At 48.9% G+C, this 23,367-nt stretch overlaps 1 protein-coding gene across 11 annotated transcripts in view; it reads left to right on the forward strand.

Annotated features, from left to right (window-relative positions):
• Nucleotides 1–23,367, forward strand: part of FAM117A (family with sequence similarity 117 member A) — a 33,629-nt gene that overhangs the window by 8,330 nt on the left and 1,932 nt on the right. For 3 of the 11 annotated variants that reach the window (XM_075171433.1, XM_075171432.1, XM_075171434.1), the window contains 6 exons: nucleotides 17,048–17,214; nucleotides 20,706–20,822; nucleotides 21,367–21,480; nucleotides 21,807–21,941; nucleotides 22,452–22,674; nucleotides 23,039–23,159. In XM_075171433.1, coding sequence (XP_075027534.1) covers nucleotides 17,194–17,214; nucleotides 20,706–20,822; nucleotides 21,367–21,480; nucleotides 21,807–21,941; nucleotides 22,452–22,674; nucleotides 23,039–23,159 — 731 coding nt within the window. In that variant the 5' untranslated portion in view covers nucleotides 17,048–17,193. Of the gene's footprint in view, nucleotides 1–4,050; nucleotides 4,182–16,803; nucleotides 16,889–17,047; nucleotides 17,215–20,705; nucleotides 20,823–21,366; nucleotides 21,481–21,806; nucleotides 21,942–22,451; nucleotides 22,675–23,038; nucleotides 23,160–23,367 lie in introns of those variants that run through there. The other 8 variants (XM_075171437.1, XM_075171436.1, XM_075171435.1 and 5 more) reach the window with 6 other exon arrangements.

Genomic DNA, 23,367 nt, shown 5'->3' on the forward strand with positions numbered 1-23,367 from the left:
GCCAGGCCTGTTACACAAAAATATTCTCCTGCATGCCTGTAAATACTGAGGAACTGGGCAGTGCTGTAGTGTTAGAAGGTGACTTTCTGGAACACACTGAATAGGTCAGTCCGTAGCCATGAGATGCATTTGATAATTCTGAAGCTTTGTGGTGTTTGCTAATTGGGATGAAATGACTGGCTTTCTGAGGCTCTGCAAACTGAGAATAGTTAACTGGTGGTGTGGTAGGTCAGCTCTCCTTCCGTGCAAGGAGAGCAGGGTACAGAAACTGCTGTGGCAGAAGCAATGGAAACGAGCAGGCAGAGTACGATGAGAAGTTGGATCCTTGTCCTGCAGCCCTTGAGCAATTGTAAAAGATTGTGTTACTTCTGCTACTATGCAGCACGTCATTAGGAACCTTAATTACGGGGAGATGACTGCATTGCGTAGGCTAGAGCGTAGCCTGCAGGAATGTAGGAACTTTAATTTTATAACACTTACTCTATGGTGTGTGTCTTTGTTGGGGAAGGACACAGAAAGGCCAGTTCTTGTTGCAAATGAAACAAACTTGGCTGGCTGATATGTGCAATGCATCTGAGCTAGAATGGCTGTAGCCCATTTGATAGGTAACAGCTGGTGCTTTCTTGTCTCTTCCTACATATTAAAACAAAATGTGGGGTTTTAAACCTTGAGAGAAGCATTTGGTGAAAGCAAAACTTGGACTTGAGACGGAGTGGTGCTTAGCTTAGTTGTGCTGAACCACTTTAATTTTTTTTTTTTTGCAGTATTCTTTGCTGTATTTATAGCATGAGATATGGTGGGAACAATTAGAGGCACAGCTGTGTCACCTCCTTTATGCTAAAACAAAACAGCACAGAGGAGTGAATATTTTTAGTTTGTTCCAGCTGTGGGTATTGGGTTCAAATCGCAGTGCCTTAAAAAGACAGTGTGGCAGAGAAACTGAAAGGTGAATTTGAATTTCTATGTTGGAAGGATTGACTCTGAAGGGTTCCTAGAAAAAGTTGAGCTAACAGTCCGTCAGTGAAAAAAGAATATGGTCAAAACTCCTCTATTTGGCATTTATAACTATTTTTTCATTGCAGATTTATGCTCTTTTGAACACCTGTGCTTTGGTAGTTCCCTCTCCATTTCTTTTTCTTACATTCAATTTCCTGTTTCTTTGCTAATAGCTACTATGGACCTTGGGAAGGAAATATTTTTAGGAAGAATGTCTTTGACTTGAAGGAATGTCTGTGTACAGAGTAGCAGCAAGGTTTCAAAGATCAGCTAGATATGGTTTTACCTTGTTTCTGCAGTGGGAGCTGGAATAGGAAGAACTGTTAGGAGAACAGACACTTGAGGACCCTTGTTTAGTTTAAAAATTTTAGGTTGAAAGGTTAAGTGAACAGACAAATACTTGAACTGTCTTCTGGTGAGTGCTGTTAACTCTCAGAAATGCCCCCTAACACTACCGCTGTTCTGGAATGTTCCCCTACCCTTGGGACAGTCCTGAGCAGAGATCATTGTGGCTGCTTGTGTGACTGGGGTTCTCCAGTTTCCACCTTATCAGAGATCTCGCAGCACTCTTTGCTAGAAGAGATAGGGATGATTAGTTTGATGGGTGGCATTTTGTTTGTTTACTAAGATCTAATAACCAAAGCTGTGGTTTGTCTCATCTTTGCTTCCATCAGGAGGTACGTTCTGTCTTTTCCTTCAGTAACTGCAGTATTGCAATATACGCCACCTCTTCCCCCCGCCCCGCAGGGTTTTCTAGAAGCGGGAAGATGGCACTGTCTGGTTTCCCATCTGTTGCCTGATTACATGCAAATAGAAACAGCCGGCTTGTGAGCAGAGAGATACAGGAAGAAGATGAGGAGCGCTGCTCTGCTGCGATAGCCACAGGGAGAGACCAACTGTCTGCTGCTGTCGCAACCTCGCCTCTCCAGAGAGGTTGGCATGAAGCCCGGGCTGCTTTGCCACCTCATGCCTTTCCCCCTCTTTTTATCTAGCCATGCCACAGCTTCCCAGGCTCCTGGGTTAGATAGATCAGCCCCACCCTTTTCTCTTGGATAGATGCTTCCTTTCCCTAAACCCACATAACTGCCTCCGTCTGGAGGCAGAATATAGGCCTGGACCCGTAGCAGGTAGAGTCTGCTTGTAGGTTTGGTAGAGGTATGGCGGGCGAAAAGTCCTTTATTTGAGGACTAGTTAGACTAAAAATACAATTTAGGGGACTGGAACAAGGGAAAAAAGCCTGCATGTCACGATGTCTTTTCAAGAAGTCAAACAACACTGTATAATTATGAGGTTTAGATGGAAGACGTGATCAGAAGTGATACTTGAGGGACAGAAGGTCAGAGGATGGTGAATGACCAGCTGCTGAGAGCCCTGGGCAGGTGGAAGGACCTCTTTCTCTGCACCTACAGGGACAAGTGGGGGTGAGGCACCATGGAGGAGCCTAATCTTGAAAAAAGCTGGGGGGCCAGATTCCCAAATGCTTAGCACTGGAAAAACTATCTTTAGTACTTATAGCTTCCACTTTGCCTCCCCCAAAATCCTTGGCACCCCAAATCCTGAGCATTCCATTCTTCCTAAGCGCTATCCAAAGCTTTGACTGTCGCTCCTGAGGCGATGTTCCCCCGCCGCCTCCTCTCTGGGTCCGTGTTCTCAGGTCTTTATCCCGCTCGTTTAAGCAGCAGTTGATTCCTGCGGGTGATGTGAGATGGCAGACAGCGGAAGGAACAGAAGTTCTCTGGAAATAAGAGCTCAGCACAGCTCTCTCGAGCCCAGGGCATGCGGCGGTGGGAAAGACAGGGAACCAAAGGAGAAGGGTCCTCATCCAACTCCCGTTGAAGCCGGTGTTCGCAAGGGTCGGATCCTGTGAGCAGGCTGGGAAGTGAGTCACGTCCTTGGTACACAATGCGGAACACGAGGAGCGGGGCGGCATGCCCTGATCCTGCCCAGCCTCTGCGCGGGACTGCACCCCTCCAGCTGCCCCGGCCCCTCGAAGCCACATCTGCCAGCCCAGACCTGTGCCTGACGGAACTAGTCATGCTCTATGACCAGCACAAAAAAACCCAACACACTTATTTCTGTTCCCCTTTTTTCCAGCTATATATTTTTATAAACTCTTAATTCAGCCTGGGAGGGGCTGCAGTGAGAGATCTTGAATTTCAGATGGCTGAGGGGAACACAAAATTGGAAGTTCACTCAGCAGTAAAACTTGTATTAGAATTTTCCGCAACAGGTTTTTCTCGTTTGAAGGCAAACAGCGGCCATGTTCGCTGTGCTTGGAGCAGGGCGCCAGTGGGGGCGGGGGGGAACCCTAAAAGCTTATAAAAGCCTCAGCTTCTTTCAAAGAGGGAGAGGCCGTGTGGATCGGGGGCCCCGGGAGCTCGGCAGCCTGTCCTGCCGGAGCCCGCGCTGTAATCCTGCCTACTTTTAAGCTTTTTTTGCTTCTTTCTGCCTTTCTCCTTTGTCTCTGCGTCCAGCGTGGCCCCCGCTGCGGGGGGGAACCCGGCTCGCCGCCTCCCTGGGGCTTGCGAGGGCCCGGGACGGCTGGGCCTTGTGCTTCCGGCTGCCGCCGGGGCGGGGCCGGGCCGGGCCCTCCCGCCCAAGGTGAAAGAGAAACCGCCCGCCCACGTGACCCGCCGCCGGACGCAGAACACAAACACTGCCGGGCCTCTCTGATTAGTCTTCGCGGGGAAGGGGCGGGGCGTGATGCGAGGCCTGCGATTGGTCCGCGCAGTAGGGTGGGTTTTACGTGGCTGTCGAGTGTTGCGATTGGTTAATAGCGCCGCTGCGGGGAGGGAGAGAGGGCAGGGCTTGAGCATCTCCTCCTTCTTTGATTGGCTCTGGCGCGAGAGGTGACGCCTGTTAAGGGTGACCGCGTTTCTGATTGGGTACCGTTACAGCGCGTGCGGGGGAGGAGTTTGCAGAGAGCTCTCATTGGCTTCCCTTAACGAGGGCGGATCGGTTGGCTGCGGACACCCAATGGTGGCCGGGCTCCTCCCGCCGGCACCGCCCCCGGAGCGATGATAAGCGGCGGTGGCGGCGCTGGGGGGTCAGTGCGGCGGGCGGGTCGGGCATGGCGGGGGCGGGCGGTGGCTCCTGCTGCCGCGGCGGGGCGGGGGGGCTCCAGCCGCTCCGCGCCACCGTCCCCTTCCAGCTCCAGCAGCGCCGCGGAGACGGGGGCTGGGCAGGTAACGGTGGGAGGAGGTGGGCACCCCCGGTGTGCAGCCGGGTGCACGGGCAGCCTCGGGGCTGCGGCGGGGGAGCCCGCGTGTCCCTTGCACCGGGGTTGGGGTTCCGAAACGGCGCCGGTCCCCAGCGGCACCTGCCGGGGGCGCGGGGCGGCCGGTCCTGGTCCGAACTGCTCCGCGGCGTGCCCCCGCGAGGGGAGCGCCTCTTCGCCGCGGGCCCCGGCAGCTGAGATGGGCCCGAGGCGGAGCCGGGCTCGGCCCCTGCAGCGGGGCGTCCCGGTGCTGTGCGCGCCGACACCTTCCGTCCCGCCCGGGGCCACGGAGGCAGTACCGGGATTAGCGAAAGCTACCGTGTGCTCGGGAGGCTTCTCCTAATTGATGCTGCGTGGGTGGAAGTGAAAGAGAAATGAGAGAACCGAGGGCAGAGGAGAGAGGAAAACAAAACGGGGGAGGGGGAAACGGCACCAAAGGCAATGAACGAAGGAAAACAGCCGAGCCATTTAAAGTGCTGCCCGTGGGCTGCGATCACACACGCGAGGTGTGAGCTTTGATCCCCGGCCCCGTGGGGTCAGCAGATCTCCCCTCTGTGCTGGCCTCCCCGCAGGCAGGACGTGTCACTGCTTGCGGTCTTCCATGACAATGAGTTGCCTGTTTGGAGGTGGTTTCACAAAAAAACTGAGCCCTGTGTTTTGTGCAGCTGATCTGGCTTGATAAAGAAGCAATAATTTGATTTGCGCTAATGGCAATTTGTCCCTAATTGCATTACTGAGATTTTTCTGACCGCTTCAGGAATGCTTATTTAAATATAACTTTTCGGTGACCTAATAATAGTCTTTGGCTTTTCTTGATGTACGTGTTACTTCTGGCTGTTCTGGGGACTGCTTTGGGATGTTGGGTTCTTGCTTGGCTGTTCATTATCTCAGGAAGTATTAAAATAGCAACAAAACACTTTTTGGGTTAAATGTAAGTTTAAACAGACTTCTGGAACAGAGAGAAATATTTGTCAAGCTTTGGGCCAGCTGATCTTGGTGGCATCTGTTCAGAGTGCTGGTCTCTTGTTTAATGCAGCAGCTACTTAATCTGCTTTGCAGAGGAGCGTGCTGCAGCCCATCCTACATTGAGAATTAATGGCCCTTCCTGAAGTGTCCTGCATTTCACTACTTGAGCCTTACAGTCATTCCTGCCACTGGCAGGGTTGGTATTGATCAGAGAAGCTATTAAAAAGCTTTTTGCTCAATTTACACTTGAAACAAGTTAATGAAATAAATTCCTTTGAGTGCTAGTCTCTGCTTCCCTCAGCAGTATGCTGAAGTCGAGGTGAAGTTGCTGTTAATAGGGCAATTACTCAGTAGCTTCAGATGTTACAACAAAAATAAAGCAAATCTGAAAGAAAGGAGAGCCGAGCTGGCTGTGATCTCCTGGTTGTGTACTGTACCTACTCCAAAGCGTGGTGAATACCACGCAGCTTTCCGAGGGCAGAACGGCTGGAGCTCCACTGACATGAACCAGAATTGCTGGTCTTCATTTCTTCCTGGCTCTGTGCCTCACTGTTTGGGCTCTAGGAGCTTGAATTTTTCCTCTTGATCATAGTCATTTCATCTACAGTTTTGGAAGTGTTGAAATTTCCGTTGCTTTCTGCCTCATCGCTCTTCGTAAGCTTCAATTTGCTCCCTGCATGTGTGGGAGCTGTAGCGGTAAACTGGCAGGGTTTAACCAAAAAGGGGTATCCTGGTGATTCATAATCTAACACTTTTGCTCCTACCTTTTGGGAGCTCAGCATGGAAACCTATTGCTTTATCACATCTTTCCTCATCTGACTCTGGTGACTTTCTGAATTGCTCTTGAGCTGTGTGGCTGGCTGCTGGGGGTCTCTGGCTTCGGATTTTAGAAGAAGAGGTGTGGGGTGATCTGGGGTCTGATCCTGCAGCTGCTCTGATAATAGAGGATCCCATTGAGATGAGGAGCAGCTGCTGAGTCTCTCAAAGGGCTTCTGTTAAAAGGAAGAGCTAGAGCTGGGGGATGCCAGGAAGGAGGTCTAAGAATATTTTAAAAAGACTTGGCTTGCTGTTTAGAAATCCAAGATGTCAGGACTTCTAGTGACGAATCTGATGTGTGTCGTTGGGGGTCAATGTGTTTTTTTAAATTCCTTATCTCTTCAGTGATGTGGCTTCTGGTGGTGAAGCAGGTAATGTGTTAGTGTTTGATCCTCTTCAGGTGCAGGCCAGACCCATCCCTGTTGCATCCGTTTGTGCCAGGTGAGGCGGCTCAGAGGTGGCTGCTGGGGTAGTCGGAGCTCTGCAGGTGACGCGTTCTCTGGGGTGGGATGAGCTTTGTGGAGACTTTGAAGTTTAAATCAGTTAACGGCAATGCTCGTGCTGTTTGTGGCCTCAGTTGTTTCCTCCAAAGCCCGCACGGAAGCACGTGCTGGTTGGAGTTTCCATGCTTGCATCCAGACTTCAGCCTCCCTGAGACCTGTGCCTTCGCACTCGTGAATCCACTGCCTGGGTGTAACCCCAGTCCTCATCAAGCATTGCAGATCTGAAACCTGATTTTCTCAAGCAAGACACCGAGAAGTCTTTAAGCCTCTTTTTTTCAGTATGACACTAGAAAAAAAAAAGGATTATTTAAATGGCAGCTCGAATTTTAATTTGCAGACCCATTGGTGAACATAGCATTTTGTGAACATGAGCTGGTAAGTAGTCTTAGTCACCTAAATAGGTTCACGCACAGAGAGGGAGAAGATGGAATACGGTGGAAAAGCAAAGTCATGTCATGTTTGAGCAGACTCCTTCAGTGCACTCCTTATTAAATGCGTAGGGGGTGAGATGGGATGAATAGCTGCACCGGGAGTTACCTACCAACTGCTCTTCTGAGTAGTGCTGGAGTAGACTTCTTGGGAGGAGAAAGGGTGGCTGCCTGTCTGCCTTCCAAACACTACCTGTTTATCAGTGTGACGTAGGAGGGGAACAACAGTGAGGTGCAGAGATGCAAGTCTTCACCAGCAATCACCTGTATGGTTGATACGGGGGTTTCATGAATGGCTTTGACAAGACCTGTGTCTTGCTCTTCATGTATTTCACATTAACCCTCCGTGAAACCAAAGCTTTATTGATAATCTCTCTTCACCAGAATTGAGGGAAATGTACCATTTTCACCACCACCTCCCTACAACCCCAGAATTATGTGGTGCCTTTTAGCGTTTCAGGAAGTTACTGTTGGCTGAGCTGACTCATCTAGATGGGATTTTGTTGCTTGCCTGCTGAACTTGCCTGGTTTTGAGATGTCTAGTTGTTTTTGCTGTGTGGATCCTGCTAGAGAGACTAAGTGAGCAGACTGCCAAATATCTTTATTTGGTATCTGAATTAAACCCGTGCCTGGTGTATATTATAGAGGCAGACGAGTGGGACACTATTCATAGGCAATACTGTCTGAGCGTATGTTTAGCAAAATGAAAATGTTTCTTTAGGAATAAAAATGTCTGTTTACCACTTGAAAGTGCTGTGGGATTGCTGCCTACATGGTAGTGATACAGCAGAGCTGTTCTCAGTATCTTTCTCCGCTTCTTTCCTTTGCTGCAGGCATCATGTAATGAGTGTGGGGGGTCTCCTCGCCCCCTCAGTCTTATTAGTTGAATATCTTAAGTGCTTCAGGCCTTACTGTGTTTGCTTGAGCAGTTGGTATCTGATGGGGTTTTGTGTCCTGAGGGATGGGTATAAAGGCTTTCGTTACTGAAATAGTGGTCCAGATGTTTGTGGTGTCTGCTCTTGAGTTTTCTTTTATGCTGTTTAACACCTGTAGTTTTTCAGAGGGTGCTTGAGCAAATGAACAAGGGACACACAGGTTCATAATGGTTACATCCTGTACCCAACTTGAAAGTGAAAAATTTGTCTTAGAGAAGGGATATCGCAGTAGAAGTAGCAGCTCGGTTGGTATTAACTCTCCAAATGAGAAACAAAAACCCCCAAGTGAGGCTGCAGAGCACTGTCATGGGAAAATTGTGCTGCTGCACTGTGCAAACAGCTGCTTCAACAAGCTTTGCATTTCCAAATTTTGGGATTCACTCTTAAGTAATTCTGCCTTTGCCTTTAGGGTTTTGCTGTGGGTAAGCAGGCTGATAGAATTAAAGGGTTAAGCACAGCTAGGGACCTGTAGTGGGGAAAAATAGTCATGTAGGGACTGGTTGAGGGATGGGAAAATCCTGAAGATGTCCTGCTGTTGCACTAGCCAGGAAGAATCCTGCCTCTGTCCTATGGAATGAAATCAGTCTTTGTGCAAAACACAGCTGAATACAATATGTGGCTCAGGTTTGGAGGCAAAGCATTGCAGGTGGCTTTGTTTAATGTAGAACAAGTTTCTCGCACAGTAATTGGAGCCCATTCATGGTATTGCAGTCCTCAGCTGATACAGATCATACCTTCAATCTAAACTTGCTGCTCCCAGTTTGTTAGCCTCTGGATACGGGTGTGGGAAAGGGGAAACAAAGGACACATCTATAACTAATCTTGACTTGTGTTGACATTCTGTGGGTGAAACAAGTTTTTCCTTGCTTTAAAATGCTGGAGATGACATTTAAAAACAAATTTGCAGGGGGAAGGGATGGGACTGTGGAGTCAGTCTGATCCGTCCCTTCTATAGCAGAATGCTCCAGAGGAACTGGGAAGCTCTCAGGTCATTTGCCCTGGATGGGTTTTTATTTGTGAATCTTTCTTTCAGCTGGGGCTTATCTAACACAATTGCATGGACCATAGCAAAGTTTTCAACATTTGTTGGGTGAGTAGAGAACTGAAGGAACCTGGGCACTTATTTGTGCAGAGAAGAAGCAGTTCTGTTCCAGATGTGGTGAACGTTTTACTGTCTGACTGCACGGTGCAAAATGAAAAACAAGTACTTGGTCTAACCCTGTGAGAAAAATAATGTCGAGCACCAAAGTGCAATGAGTTCTCTTTATGCAAAGCTTGGATGTTGAAATACTGCGTAAATGGCAGTGTTGACTACACCAAGCTGATCTTGGCACTTCCCTCATGGCTCCTGCAGTTTAAGATGACAATACTGATTTAGTGGGATTCACAGTTGTACAAGAAAAAACTCCAAGAAAGACCAATAGTGTTGAGCCTGTAAAAATATTCCCTCTTGGAATTTATATTAAACAGCCTTTTTTGCATTAAAAATTAAGCTTGTGGTGCTGCCATTCAAACCACCTGATAATGCAGTGTTGACTGTACAGGAAATGAGGAAAATATCAAAGAAGGTTGTGTGGTTAGTCCATTCTTTGAAAATAACGGGAGATAATTGTTTCCATGCTTGCCTGGAACCTGCTGCATGACTCTGGGCAAGCTGCTTCTCCTCCCCGTGCCTCAGTTTCTCATAGTTTGTGTGCCGTCCTTTCAGGCTGGAAGCATTCAGGAACAGGAATTACAGAGTTTGTACGGTTCCTGGTATGCTTGAGCCTGAGGCTGCTGTGTGCAACTGTTGTATGCATAATGCTGCTGTGCTTACACTGTTCAGGCTAGCTGAATATTAGCTTTGGTATCCTGCTTCCCAGTTGGAAAAGGCACTAGGAAGGTAATGAGAAGGTATATCAGATGTTGTGATTTATTTTTTTTTTTTCCCTTGCTGAAAAGTTGTTTCAGTAGCTTCATGTTGGGCCCTCCAGGCAGATGGCTTAACTGCAACTAGCCGTAAAGGTGACTGTGAGTATGGGAGGAGGGCTTGTCATAAAGTGTTGATGTGATTTATGTAGTTATATGTATATAAAGGACAGGAAACCTTCTTTTTCCTTGTTTTTCACCTTGTTTGTAACTGTAGAAATATCAAGGATGTCTTACTCTGTTTTCATTTTACTTTATCTCTACTGGAAGACTTCCATGGGCTTGAGAATCAAAGGTTTCTCATCTTGAGAGTGAGAGCCCTGCCTTTTGCAGTGATCCTGATTCCTAGATGCTTATCAGGAGTTGATTTACATAGGGTTACAAAAAAGGGAAAAAACCCAAACCCACAGCTCTATCTTCATTGCTTGGGTTTCACTCTTCTGATGGGTGACATGGATGATCCTGGTAGCTCCTTAGTCATCTGTATTCTGCAGGATCAGAGTGAACAAGTCCTAAAGATCTAATGTTTGAACAAGTTTTTGCTTGTTTCTAAATGACTCTTATTGTTCATGAGAGGCTGCCTGCCCATCTGTTTTTTTCCTAGTTCTTTCTTAAATTTCAGAGATTAAAGCCAGTCCAGAAGCACTCCCAACCTGTATCAGTGGGTAAGAGATGGACTTGCTAGAAGGTCCCACCAAAGTGGCGCCTTGCATCAGGCTAGATTCAGGAAATGTGCACTCAACCAAAGACTTCGAGGATGTTGAAATTCTTCAGATTGTTGTATCATTTGAAAAACAAACTTTGCGAGAACGAAGTTAAAGGTGAAGAGTTCAGTTCTTTTCCTCCATCAACGGAGTGTTCAGCTTCAGTTTCAGGCCTTGAGCCGTGTTGGAGGGAGTTGCTGTTTAACAATGTGTGCATCCAAAAAAAAAAAAAAAGACAGCTTGAACTGCTAGTGTCCCTTATTAATTTCCTTCAATGATATCTGCAGATGCTGTGTCCTTTGGGCACAGCTCTCTCCAGCTGTACTTTTAAACGCAGCTTGTAACCAGGGGAGTGATTACAAAGCCTGGAATTTCTTCCCTTGTGCTCCAGGCCAGTTGTAAAGCCCTCGGGGCCGGTTCAGCAAAGCCTGTGGGGCAAGTCATTGCTGGGCTGTATCAGATGGGAATCCAGCTCCCCGGCCTGGTGTAGGACCCTCTTTGCTCTTGGGTTTTTTGCTTTCCTGATGGCCCCCTTGGTGGGTTGCTCCTGTGTCGGTCAAGCGCTGAAGCAGAGAAAGGTTCTTGCGGGGTTTCTTAGAGGGCTGTGCTTTGGGAACAGCAGGTACTTTTTTGGGTGTCTTGGGCTGTGTGCCTACAGTTTGAGCAAGAGTCATGAGGGGCAGTGTGGTTTAACCACAGCTTCTGCCTCTTCACCGGAAGATGCAATGGATTTCAGTGCTCTGAGGGTTTTGTATTTCTGTATTAATATTTACTGAAATGAGCAAAGAGCTATGAAATCCCATCCTGGCATGGGTGTGAATTTCCCTTCAGTTGTAAATCATCTTTAAAGGCAAAGGGCTTATAATTTTAAAATATTGAGAGCGAGCAATGTAACGTACTTCCTTTGCAGAGACTTGAGGTGAAAAGACTTGGGGCCGGAAGTTACTGCTGTGGACATGTTAACTCCTTTTTGCAGGAAGGTTGTGTATATCATCACATTTTAATCTGCCTATAAATTCCAGGTTCATTCCCCTCTTTGAAGCCCCTTAACATTCAAATTGTTCTTTTTCTTTACCCAAACATATCAATTGCAACTGGTTGTCTTACTGCATTCTTCTTCCCTGTTGCATTACTACTGAGCATAACTTTCTTGCTTTTGGGAAAAAATGAGATTTTTCTTTTCCTAGAAAATGCAGACTGTGTCCAGCCTTCAAAGGTTGCTTGTAGTCATCGTCCTGCCTGTCCTGAACTGGAGATCTTCTCTGCATCCCTGCTTGGCTTTTTCTGATGGGGTTTTTGTGGAGACCCCTCAGATGGTGTGGATTTATAGCCTCGCTTGTCTTTTTGTACCTCGAGTAAGCATGTTCTGGCAGGCTTCTCAGGATCTCGTACTCCATTTCTGGTTAAAGCTTGAGGTCTTCCCCTTGTCTCCTCCACTTAAAAAGACCTGTCTGTAGCTGTCTTTGTGGAGAGGGTATTCTTTTTCCCTCCAGCTTCTGTGAACTTTATCCCAGCACCTCTCCAGCTCTTGATCTTGCCTTCACTCCCGTCTTGGTAGCGAGCTCTGACCATGCTGTGAATTCCTGTGAAATGCTTTGATTTTCTAGCACGTGTGCAGTTTTCTGTAGTATACTAAGCACGGGATTTTAAATTTCATTAAGAACAAGTAAAACTGCCTGTTCATCTCCTTTTAGGCTTTCTGGGATTCCCAGAGCAAAAGCATTTATTCCTTGCATAATCCTGCATTGCTTTCAGATTGTGTGACAGATTAAGGCCCTCTCCGGGAGTGCTTTTGCAGAAGCAGCAAGCGATAGCAGCACTTTGGTGTGCCACAGGGAAGTGCCTGGGCTGACTGCGATGGTGGCAAGCATTGTTTCTTAAACCTTCGCATTTCTTCTGAATGCGGAGAGAGTGCAGTAAGGGCGCAATGCTGGGAAAAGGCAATTTTTTCCCTGTAAAGATTTTTAGTCTTTGCTATGTTAAAGATTGGGACTGTTCAAAAATAACTGATTCTGTTGCAGTTCCTCAGTGCAGCAGTCAGCACACACTATTTCCTTTACCTGCTCCATCTGGAAAAAAAAAAAAAAAATAAAGACTGAGGATATATTTCTGAAGCTTGCTTGCTGCTGAGAATTTTTTGTCTTATTTGGCAACAACCTGTCAGGTAACTTGATTCACCGTGATGAAACTGCAGAGAAATTGAAATGAGATTTAAACGGGTTATAATGTTGAAGCTTCAGTTTTGATTGTTATTTCACTAACACTTCCGCTGCTTACCACTGCACTGGACATGCTCGGTTAAAAGTGTTTTTGGTCCTCGGAGGAGATATGTTTTCTGATCAAGTACCATCTTGCAGAGTGAGGTTAGATGAAGTGCAGTTCCGTGACGTGGTTTGTGGATCACTGTTCTTAACATCCCCTAGAAGTCCTGCGCATGTCTCTTGTCCGGTTACATTTTAAAACAAGGAGAAGAGAAGGGAAGACGCTGGATTTCTTGCTGTGTACCAGCCTCACCTCCGGCTCTGTCGGATCGGAGCCAGCGAGCTCGGGGTGATGCTATGGCCAAGACCTGCTCCACCCCAAACCTGTTGGTTAGAGCTGCAACTCATTAAGCAGTACTGTCCTTAAGGTGAACGTAAGGTACTCTTTTAGTGCTCTGGCGTGGTAGGATAGCTTATTTCCTTTCTGCTGTAGGAGCTCCTGCCCTGGCAACCACCACAGCAATGCCAGCGTTGTGTCCCTTCTGCTTGTGCACTTGAACTGTGTCCGAGTAGCTGTTGTGCAAAAAAAAATGTTTCGTAGAGAGATCTCCCAGCTAGATTGTCTAGGAGGATGTTAAAGATGAAGGAAGTGGTGCTGGGATGCAGTAGAGGACACTGGTACGCATCCAGCAGCCTGGTTTGGTGTGAATATTTTGTCTAAAAGAGATGTTCCTGTGTCACAGGGTCCTGCTGTGGTTTGACAGGCCCATGAGAAATTCAACCTAGGCATTTATGTTATCTTACTGCCCCCATCCCCCAAACCAGGAGCATCATCTGAATAAGATGATGTGTTGTAAAGACCATTAAGAGGTGTAGGTGGGGGAAGCTGATACAGAACTTAAATAATTAGCAGTAATTTCTGTTACACTGGGGTGGAAGATATTTGCATAAGTTAGTTATTGACAGAGTTGCTTAGGTTCCATCTCAGCTAAACTCTCCCTGACAGATTCTCTCGCGAAAGCTTACAACTCTTGCTTGAGCCAATGAACTGAAAACTGCATCCGAAGCCATTAGGTACGCTTTGATTTTACAGAGTGCAGGGAAAGCTTCCCTGCGTGGTGAAGCCTCAGACAGCCCGTCGTTCCTCGGTTAACTTGAAAGCTGATTATACTTAAAAATGGACTGTTATTTTCTGCTTCATCACTTTAAGATAGACTTTTGCAGGGGCATGTTCCAAAAATGTCAGGGTCTGAACAGCATGTCCCTAAATTTCTAAAAATTATTCTGATATTAAAGGGTCAGTTTCCCCAGGGGGAAATCTGGAGAGGGAAGGAAGAAAATTTTACAACTCCAAAGAAAGCAGTAATGGGAACTTTATTTTTGCTTGCCATCGTTTTTCGATTCAGCTGTAAGTATTCTTTATTGAAAAGTGACCCTGGAAATTTTTAAAAGTTTACTGAAGACTTTTATTTTCTCTTTTTAGATGGATACAGAGATTGGCTGGCCTAGAGAGACTGTTTAGGAAGCTCTGAGCTCACTGATGTTGATGTGGTTGGGAAAGACTAGGGACGCTGCAAGTCTAGGACTCCAGTACTGAAAACTTTCTACTTTTAAACGCATGCATTGCACCAGTCTCTAACTTGTGGCTGCATGAAAGCCTCATGCAGCAATCGGAGGCAGCCAAATGGCTCCTGGAGATACGGCGACGGTTCTGTTATCTGCAGCAGCTTCACTGTCACATGAAAAGTAAAAGCGCCACAACCTGACACTTCTCAGCTGTGGAGCTGGCTTGGACCAGCTCCAGAGCTCGTGGCCAGGTGGCAGCTGTGCAGGCTCGGTGCGGAGGGATGATAATAGCACGGAGCTGTAAACAGGACGCTCCACCCTGCCTCGGCGCCTCTCACGCGCCCTCCTCCTTGTGCCCGAAACGCTGCGCTGTGCACGCAGCCTTTGCGCCGTAAGGAGGGGCAGCCTGCTTCCAGCAGCACCCTGCCCTGTGTCTCCCAGCTGCCCCCTGCCCTTCGGGCTTCTCGGTGCTGCTTAAAAACAAACTGAATTGTTCGGTAGCAGAGCGGTACTTCGTGAAAAGGAACGGCAGTTCTTGCTGTTCATACATTAATAGCTTTAGGTGTTTGTCAGCCATCGTACACAATTGATGCAGTTGTCGCCGTAGGGGGCCAGGTCTCCTGCTCTCGGTCACGTCTGCTCTCGAGGTCCTTTCGGGCTGGTTTTGACTGTGTTGCCCTGTTGAAGGTTTGGAGTACGAAGGTGACCCCAGTTGCTCTGGATGCGATGATTACATCAAAGGGGGCCTCTTGGAGAGCTTTACGGGGGACGTGTGCTGTCAAAGCAGTGTGGGAGAGGGGCTGCCCTGCCGCAGTAGCGTTCAGTTCTTCTGCCACCAGCCTAGTCGGGGAGAGCAGCATGAGAGGAAGAGACAGCTGAAGTCATACGTAATGGAGATGCAAGTAACATAGCCTGTGGGGGCAATGAGGCACTGAAGAGGAAGCTGCAAATACTAACGAGTTTCTAAATTAGAGTTAGTGGTAGCTGTCTTACTGTTAACTGTTGGGAGCGGGGAGTGTGCCTTGAAATGCCAGCTGGACCCAAGACAATAAGCCTTTAATCCAGTGTGGACCTTACGAGGTGTGGCTGTCATGCAAGGACTAATGTTTCTCTCGCCCTCCCACGTGGCTTTTTGTTCCTACCCTTTTCTCACCTAGAACTCGAATTCCACTCCTCAAATGGTATTTTAGCTGATAAAAAGATGTATTTAACAGGCCATGTCCCTGGAACAGTCTCAGCCTTGAGGCTGCAGTGGGTGCTGCAGTACCTTTGTATACAGAGGTATTTGGCAAACACAACATGGTGCTTAACAGTTTTAGTGTGGTTAACTCGCTACCTGCCTGCCATGCCCTCATTTTGGGGAGGAAGGAGAGAACGTCTGTACACAAAGCACCTGGAACAGAGCGCTGTGCATGGCCTTAATATCTTGCCAGGAGGCCACAGGGCTGGTTCTAATATGCGTGGTAATTTGCATGTCTAATCAAAACGAAATGCAAACAAACTTTCCTGCTGGCTTGAACTTGCCTCTTTCTTGCTACCTTTTTGGTTTTGGCGATAACACCTTTTTTCAGCTGCAAGGGTGACGACAGGGCTGCAGAAGAGGGCGGCTGTGCTGTCTGCCTGCGGGCTGCGTGTTGATCACATCTAGTTTGGAGCTGGCCAGGATGCGATGGAGGAGACGGGGAAGGCGAGCAAAGCGCGTGTTCCATGTCTCCCCTTGCCGTAGCCTGCCAAGAGAGATGCTTGGCGATGGGATTGCACTGGTGTGCATCATTGCTGACACACAAACTTAAACTGGTCTTATTTACAAAGCTTTCCTATTAATCGTGTTTCTAGCCACCGTTACAAAAGTAATGTCTGAACAGGCAGTGTGGCCGTCCCATGGAAGCTGGGAAGACCCAGAGCTCCTGGATTTGAGCTCGGGCCCTGCCAGCAATGGGTTATGACAGCGAACAGGTTGCTCATCTCCCTGTCTGGTCTTTGCTGAATGAATACACACGCCTACTAATGACACCGAGCACTTGTGTAGTCCCACTGGAGGATCCAAAACTTTGCAGACTTTCTTTTGGCCTCCTTGAAACTGGAAGCGAGCAATAGCATGCTTCCTTGGGGGAAACTGAGGCACACAGGCTCCCTTTCGCTGTTGGGTCCTACCACGGGTAGGAGCCTGGCTTCTCTGATCAAGCATTGTGCTCCAGCAGTAAGAAATATGGCCTCACAGACAGCGTAGTGGGGTTTTTTCCTACAGCGCTCATGCAAAAGCAATGTGGACATGCCAAGTATTTCACTCGGTTGTGTAGCAGCTCCCTCGACTTCGACTGGAATGTCTAATCAATGGCTTCAAGCAGCCACTTAAGGACTGCAATAAAAACTCTGTTTCTAGCGAAGCAATCTCTTGGTGATAAGCGTGAATACGGCTCTTTGCAGCGGAGCGCAGGAGTGAGTAGGAGGGCAGATTGGGCAGTCAATCCACCAGCCCTTGCGAGCCCACGCTACTGAAGTGGTGGTTCTGTTGCTGCTTGTTTTCGATAGCTGACTTTGAGCAGCAAAACTGCCTGCGCTGAGGCTGGGCAGCAGCATGGCCTTGGCAGGGAAGAGCTGCGGCTGTTGTGAGAGGGGGAATTCGCTGGGCACGTTAGAAGCAGTAGGTACTCTGGTTTCCAAAAAGTAAACGGACTTCTCCAGGCTGTATGTGCTAGTTCCCTTCTTGTGATGTTTGCAATGGACATGGGCTTATTAACTGTCATAGCTGTTGCTGAATCTTGGGTTTGGAAGTCTAATTTTCTTTTCTTTTCCCCCTTGTCTAGCTAGCGTTCCCTGTGCTGCTGCTGCTGAGAAGACCTGCCGTCCCCGGCAGCCCCGTGTGCGGCGCACCTCTTCGCTAGACACCATCGTGGGCTCGTACCTGTTGGGACAGTGGCCACGGGACGCTGAAGGAGCTTCCACTTCGTGTATGAATGACAAAGCTACCCAGGTATAAACACCTGCAGACTGCCCTTGAAGTCTCTGGGCCAGGAGAGGGTTGCAGAACTGAAACGAGCTGTGTAAGCTGGGGGTGATTAGAGAAAGCATTAGATTTCCATCCGTCCAGCTGCAACTTTCTAGGAAGGCTTTTTTTCCCTTTTTGCTTCTCAGCTTTAATTGATTCCACTTTGGTGCAGAGTTAGAATTTCCTTGGCCTTGTTTGGAGGTAGATGGCCTCTGGCTTTCTGCTCCAGTACTGGCTCAGTGCTACTTCTTTTTTTTTTCTGGCTTGCAGTTGTGGGCCAAGTCCTTATATAACACTCGCGGGCTGCGTGCCACAGGCTGCGAGAAGTCAAGGGTGCTCCCACAAAAGGGCTCACCAGCACAAACGGCGCAGCGCTCTACTGTAGGATGGAAAAGCTCCAGACCTCGAGGAACTCTTAGCAACCTGTAAATATTACTGTATGGCAGCAAATAGTGCTTGCCTATCTGCAGAGGTGAAAGAATTTAGAAGGATAAGAGCATCCGTTTGCTTAACAAGTCGTTTATTTAGCACATTCAATCTCTGTTAACTTGCTGTTTGATCTGTGCTGTTCAGCAATTTATTACTGGGCTGTTTGCAGGAAATTCTCAATTGGATTCCAACTTCCATTGTCCTTTTCCAAAGTGTTCTTGCCTGCTTTTGTTTCAGTTCTAGTGCCCCAAGAGCGCTGCTGAGGGCAGAGGGCATGCTGGAAAGGAAGGGAAAGAATTCGTCTAACTTTATTTCGGAGTCAGGGAGGCACACTCTTTCCTTTCTGTCTTCAGCAATGGTGGGAGCACTTAACCCCAGTGTCTGGGGGCTGATCAGTTTTTCTTGCGTGTGGCCCTTTTGGGGGAAGGGTTGGAGAAGAGGGGCGCCTCCTTCTTCCCGCAATGGAGGATACCACTCTCTTAATTCAGACTCTGCTGAGCATGGAGCTGATCACTCCTCTCTGCAGTGAATAGGCCAGGTGTGCCGCAGTCTTTCATCAGTTATCTGCAAGTGTCTTGCAAATGCTAATTTTACCTTGCAACATGCCTGTGAAATGAGCAGTGATCTGCACTGTTTCACACGCAAACCTCCGTGTGTCAAACGACTTGTCTGTTGAAATAAAGGGAATAAAGTCCTCGGTTCTAGACTGCCCTGTGCATTAACAAAATGTTCCTCAGCGTAACCTCCAGGACTTTGCCACTCCTTCCATGTTTTCAGGCTTAATAGTTATCAAACTTGGGACTTTCTCTGCTAGCCAGTACATGTTTACTTCCTTCCTTATTCAGCTACTGATCAGCTGTTTTGCAGAGCTCTGTAGATTTGCTATCATCAGGTGGTTAAGTGAGAGATACAACTGCAGGTGCTCAGTGTGGGGGTGAGGATGGCAGCACTGTACATGATTGGAGCTTGTGGCTTTATCTTGCTGTGCAAAGCATTTTTTTTCCTCTCCTTTTTCTGAGGAAGCGGTTTTGCCACAGTTAGTACAAAAGGTTCTGTAATTTCCTTCTGCCTCGACAGTCTGCCTGCGAGAGGTGGGACGCGTATGCGCTCTTCATTTTCAGGCCTTCCTATTGCAAACAGCGTCTTTTCTTCCTTTTTCGGCCCTAGTTTTTTGTGAGCACCGGCGCAGCGCTCAGTGCTGTGGGTATCACGGCAATAGGCTGCAATAAGTGACTTCTCAAACAGGGCTCAGGAGGCCTCCAGTGACCTGAGGAGAGTTTCTGTCACGTCCTGCAAAGCTGGCCTGTTCTTGGCAGCTGGAGTTCAGCCTCCCACAGACTTGCCTCCTGCAGTTATGGGGGATAGGGCTGCAGTCTTGTCTCTGAGACCTTTGCCTCTTCTCCTTAGCTTTCGTATGTGCGTGATCTACTGGGATATAAAATGACACAGTGTTTTGGGATAACGGCCAACTAATGATGTTTGAGTTGTTGAGGAGAGAATATTTGAGGTAGGAAATGAGATCAGACGTGCCATGTGCTGAAACGGCAAGGTTGGTCTTTGCCGTAGGATTTCCTTTGCCTTGGTCCGTTCCTCGGCTCTGCCTGGCGCGGGTGAGGGGTAGCAGGGGGATGGCTGCGGCCAACTGCTCTGAGCTTAGCAGGACCTCAGAGCAGTGGTTCAGGCTGAACAGATTTCTCCTCTCAAACCAAACTGAACACTGTAAATGGCATAGAAACGTCTGTGCCATGACGTCCGCTGCTTACAGGCATTGCAAAATGGAGACCGAGACGACAAATGGTTTTAGCCGTAGGGAACGCAGCGTGCTCTGCAGCGTGTGTAAAGAGGGGTTTCCATTCAGAGCCTCTTAAGTCAGGAGAGGGCTGGATTTCTGCCTGGAAATCACCTGTGTCTCTTTACAGAAGGGAAACCAGGTACCTCTCTAGGTAACTTGCCTTGTTCCTTTGGTTTAAATAGATTTTAAAACCTGTTCTGAGGGAAGAGGCTTCTGTCATCCTTGTGACTCAACAGGGTTGTTTAAAACAGCTGCTATTCTTGCCGTAGCCTCTGGGGAGATCAGTTAAGCTGCTTGGAGGGGAACTGTTCTCAGGCCCTTGCACCTTCTGGCAGCCTGTCGCTGAGGATGGAGGAGGAAAGTATCATCCAAAGCCTCCCACAGAAATGGCAGGCAGCAGTGACACAGGGTGAGCGTTTTGAGAGGCACTGAAATGTGATGTTGGGGAAAAAATGATGGCTGGTCTTGAAAATGATGTGCCTTGGGACTGTTCCGATCCTGGAGTCTCCGCTGGGAGGGCTGAGTTCAGTGGAAGGAAGTTCACACCCTTTGCTGATCAGATTAACAGCCCTTTCTGATTTCCATTGATACTCAAAAGTGTAGCTGTTGCTTGGAAAACAGCTGTGTAACGCTGTGCTGAGGCTGTTTTTCTGCACGAAGAGAGTCAGCTGAGAACTGCCAGCCCTGCAGGTGGAGGGATGTGAGCTGGAGAGGCAGCTGGGTTCTTCCAGTGCTCCGGCGGCAGCAGCAGTCAGTCTGCAGGCCAAGCTCTGGTTTTGGTTACGCCTTTGAACTCCGATACAGGAGCCTGAGGTCTCAGAAGCAAGTTGTGTGTTCTCACAGTTGGGTGAGGCTTTTCCTCTCGGTAATGCTTCTTCGTACAATGAGTGCCTGAAACTGTACGTCACCGTTCATCGGACGGGAGCCTGTGCAAGCAGTGCAGGGGGCGGCTGCGGTTGTTTCTCTGGTGGCTTGGTGCCCTTTATCTCGCCAGGTACTTGTGGTGGTTAAGCCACTGACTTCTGGGCAGGTCCCTCGCCATGTAGGTCTGTGAGGTCCGGTTTCCCGACAGGCACAAATCTGGCCAAAATGACTTTGTTTTGGCAAATATAAATAGATGGCGCTCTCTTAATGCACGTTACTGGGTATTGTATTAATGGGGGGAGACTGGAATAGGACTGTGAACGGGCAGTAGTTGATCACTTATTCTTAGGACCCCAGTCTCTGAACCAGTAAATGTTGTGATTGTTCTCAGCCGTGTTTCTCATCACTTCAGACTCCGGTGTCCTGGCATGACGCGGAAGCGGGGAAAGCCAGCTCCAGTGCTCACAAGCGTTCTGCTTCTTGGGGTAGCACAGATCACCGCAGAGAGGTAAAATAGACCACTCCCAGTGCTTGAGCAAGATCTGCGTTGGTTGCTAACGTATAGGAGGCTCCTGCGTGCATGGGAGGGGAGTGGGAGGACAGGATACTGTTGAAGATGAGACCTTAGCCCTTGTTCTCATCCCCAGCGCTCTGTGATTCAACCAAAGACTGATCTTGTTGGCTTCCTCTAGCAGGCAGCTGTTGTAAAGTAGCTCCACTGAAACTCAGTGCATTGCTCCTCGTGTCGTGGCGTATGTGGGTCCCAGCGGGGCCTGGTTCCTAACGATCTGTAGGTGGAAGATAACCCAGATCCGCTAGAGGAACGGCACTGGCCACATGGCAGTGGGGGAGTTGGTGACGAGGCCTTGCGAGTACTTCTGGTCCATCCTTTGAGAGATGGCCAGAGCTGCTGCTTGTGTGATTGAAACCGTCTCTATTTTGGCACTTCCTTGTGGGTTGGAAGAGAGGGGGAGGAGAGAGACAAGGCATGATACTTTTTGGTGGAGGTGTGTTGGCTCGTCTGGTTCTGTAGCTGAAACTTTGTTTGCTAGATTGCCAAACTGAAGCAACAGCTCCAGCGAACAAAGCTAAATGGCAGAAGTGGCAAAGAAAAGGAGAAGAGCTCCCCACTCCAGGGGGACCATGCTGTCCTTGGATCGCTCAGGGTACGTTCACGTCTCCCCCTGCTCTGCTGTCACCGTATGTCCCAGTGAGGTGGAGAGCAAACTCCTTTGGGCAGGTGTCCAAGCTGTTCTCAGACTTCTGCTCTCACGCCTGAGAAGGGAGAATTTTTTTCCTCCTCTTCTCCCACTTCTTCAACGCGTCCCTGTGCTTTGATCTGCAGTTAGTGAGTTTACATGACTCTGCTGTCAGTCTTCTCCCGTCAGCCTCCTGGAAGGCTTTGCCTGAGCCCTGGAGAGCTGTGGGGACAGGATGTAACTGCTGAGTTTGTGCAGATATAACTAACTTCTTTGATTCTGGATTGTTTCAGGACTCTCCTTCAGGCTTCCTTTCTCCATCTCCCATTTTGAGGCTCAGCCCCTGCTTGCATAGGAGCCTGGAAGGGCTAAACCAGGAACTGGAGGAAGTGTTTGTGAAGGAACAGGGAGATGAAGAGCTTTTGCGGGTAAGTGAAGGTCACGAGGTTGCCCTGAATCTTCTGGGTGGTCTTGGAAATCCTTTCCTCTAAAGACACTGCCCGTATCTGTTCCTTGGCCATGGGGACGGCCTCCGTGCCTAGTTTGAGTTTGTTCTAGGCACGTAACTGTCTGAACTGGGTCAAGTGGCTGCCGGCTTCCCTCCTTAAAACTTGCTGGTGCTGAGAGATCAGCCAGAGAGACGACACCGCACCGACAGCTCTAAGACGCTATCTTAGACTGGCATCCAGAGGCTACTTTGTACTGTGCAGATGTGGGAGAGGTGATCCCAGACAGCTCTCGAACTCAGTGGCGTTACAGGATGCAGAAGGGCCGATGTCCTTCTGGTCGCAGAAGGCTGCCGCGCTCCCTGGAGTGGAGGCTCTGCCTGTACCTGGTTCCAGCACCCCGAGTAGCTGCTATCTGTCGCTGCAACTGCCGTTGAACCTCTTCACTGGTGACGGGTTTCTTGCTCCTCTAAGACTCTGCTTCTTCCCTAGATACTGGATGTCCCAGACGGCCACAGGGCGCCAGCGCCTGCCCAGAGAGGCTCTGGAGATGCGTCCCTGACTCTGGAGCCCAGCAGTGGCAGCTGCAGCAGCCTCTCTCTTTCTCCTTCCCCTTCCGTGCCTCTCCGCCTTTCTCCACACACCCCGGTGAGACTGGCAGCGGAAGAGCCCTCCTCTGCGGCAGACGAGGTGCAGCCAGATCCGAAGGAGAAAGGTGAACGCTGAGAGCAGAGGGGCTGGGAGACAAAGGGGGCCGGTGCTACAAAACCTCGGCGCAGCAGCTCCTCCCTGTCTGCGCGCTGGGTCGGAAGCTGCAGCTGAGATGGGAGAGAGGGTCTCAGCCAATTTGGCTAAACTGTGGTGGACTTTTAAAGCTCCAGTAATTACCCTCCATGTGGGTGGTTTCCAGTACTAAGTGGAGGATGTGAGCTGGGAACTACACAGATAAAATGCTGCAGCTTTGGGGTGTTGTAGCCTGCAGCCCCAGGGTCTAGAAGAGCACGTCTGGGGTTGAGTTAGAGAGCGCTATTGGATTCTTTTAAAAATTTCTCAAAATCTTATCTTTTCTTCCCTGCTAGAGGAGGGCAGCCCTTCACCAGTCCTGGCCTTTGCTTCTTCTCCTCGGCCCAACCACAGCTACATGTTTAAACGGGAACCTCCTGAGGGATGTGAGAAGGTCCGGGCCTTTGAAGAAGCTTCGTAAGTATGAGGAGTTGTTGGCAGAAGAGAACTCGTGTGAGGTTGGTCCTGTGGGAGGATGCTGGGGTGGGGGCAGCTGAGGCTTCTGTTGCTGCAATTTCCACCCCTACCCTGTTCTAAAAGTAGGGAGCAGCCTCTCGGAAAATGCTCCCGACAAAAACGTGGCTGCTCAGGTCCTGGTGGGAAGAGCTGAAAGCTGAATTGCAAC

The sequence above is a fragment of the Calonectris borealis genome, chromosome 22 (assembly GCF_964195595.1).
Source record: "Calonectris borealis chromosome 22, bCalBor7.hap1.2, whole genome shotgun sequence".
Lineage (NCBI taxonomy): Eukaryota > Metazoa > Chordata > Aves > Procellariiformes > Procellariidae > Calonectris > Calonectris borealis.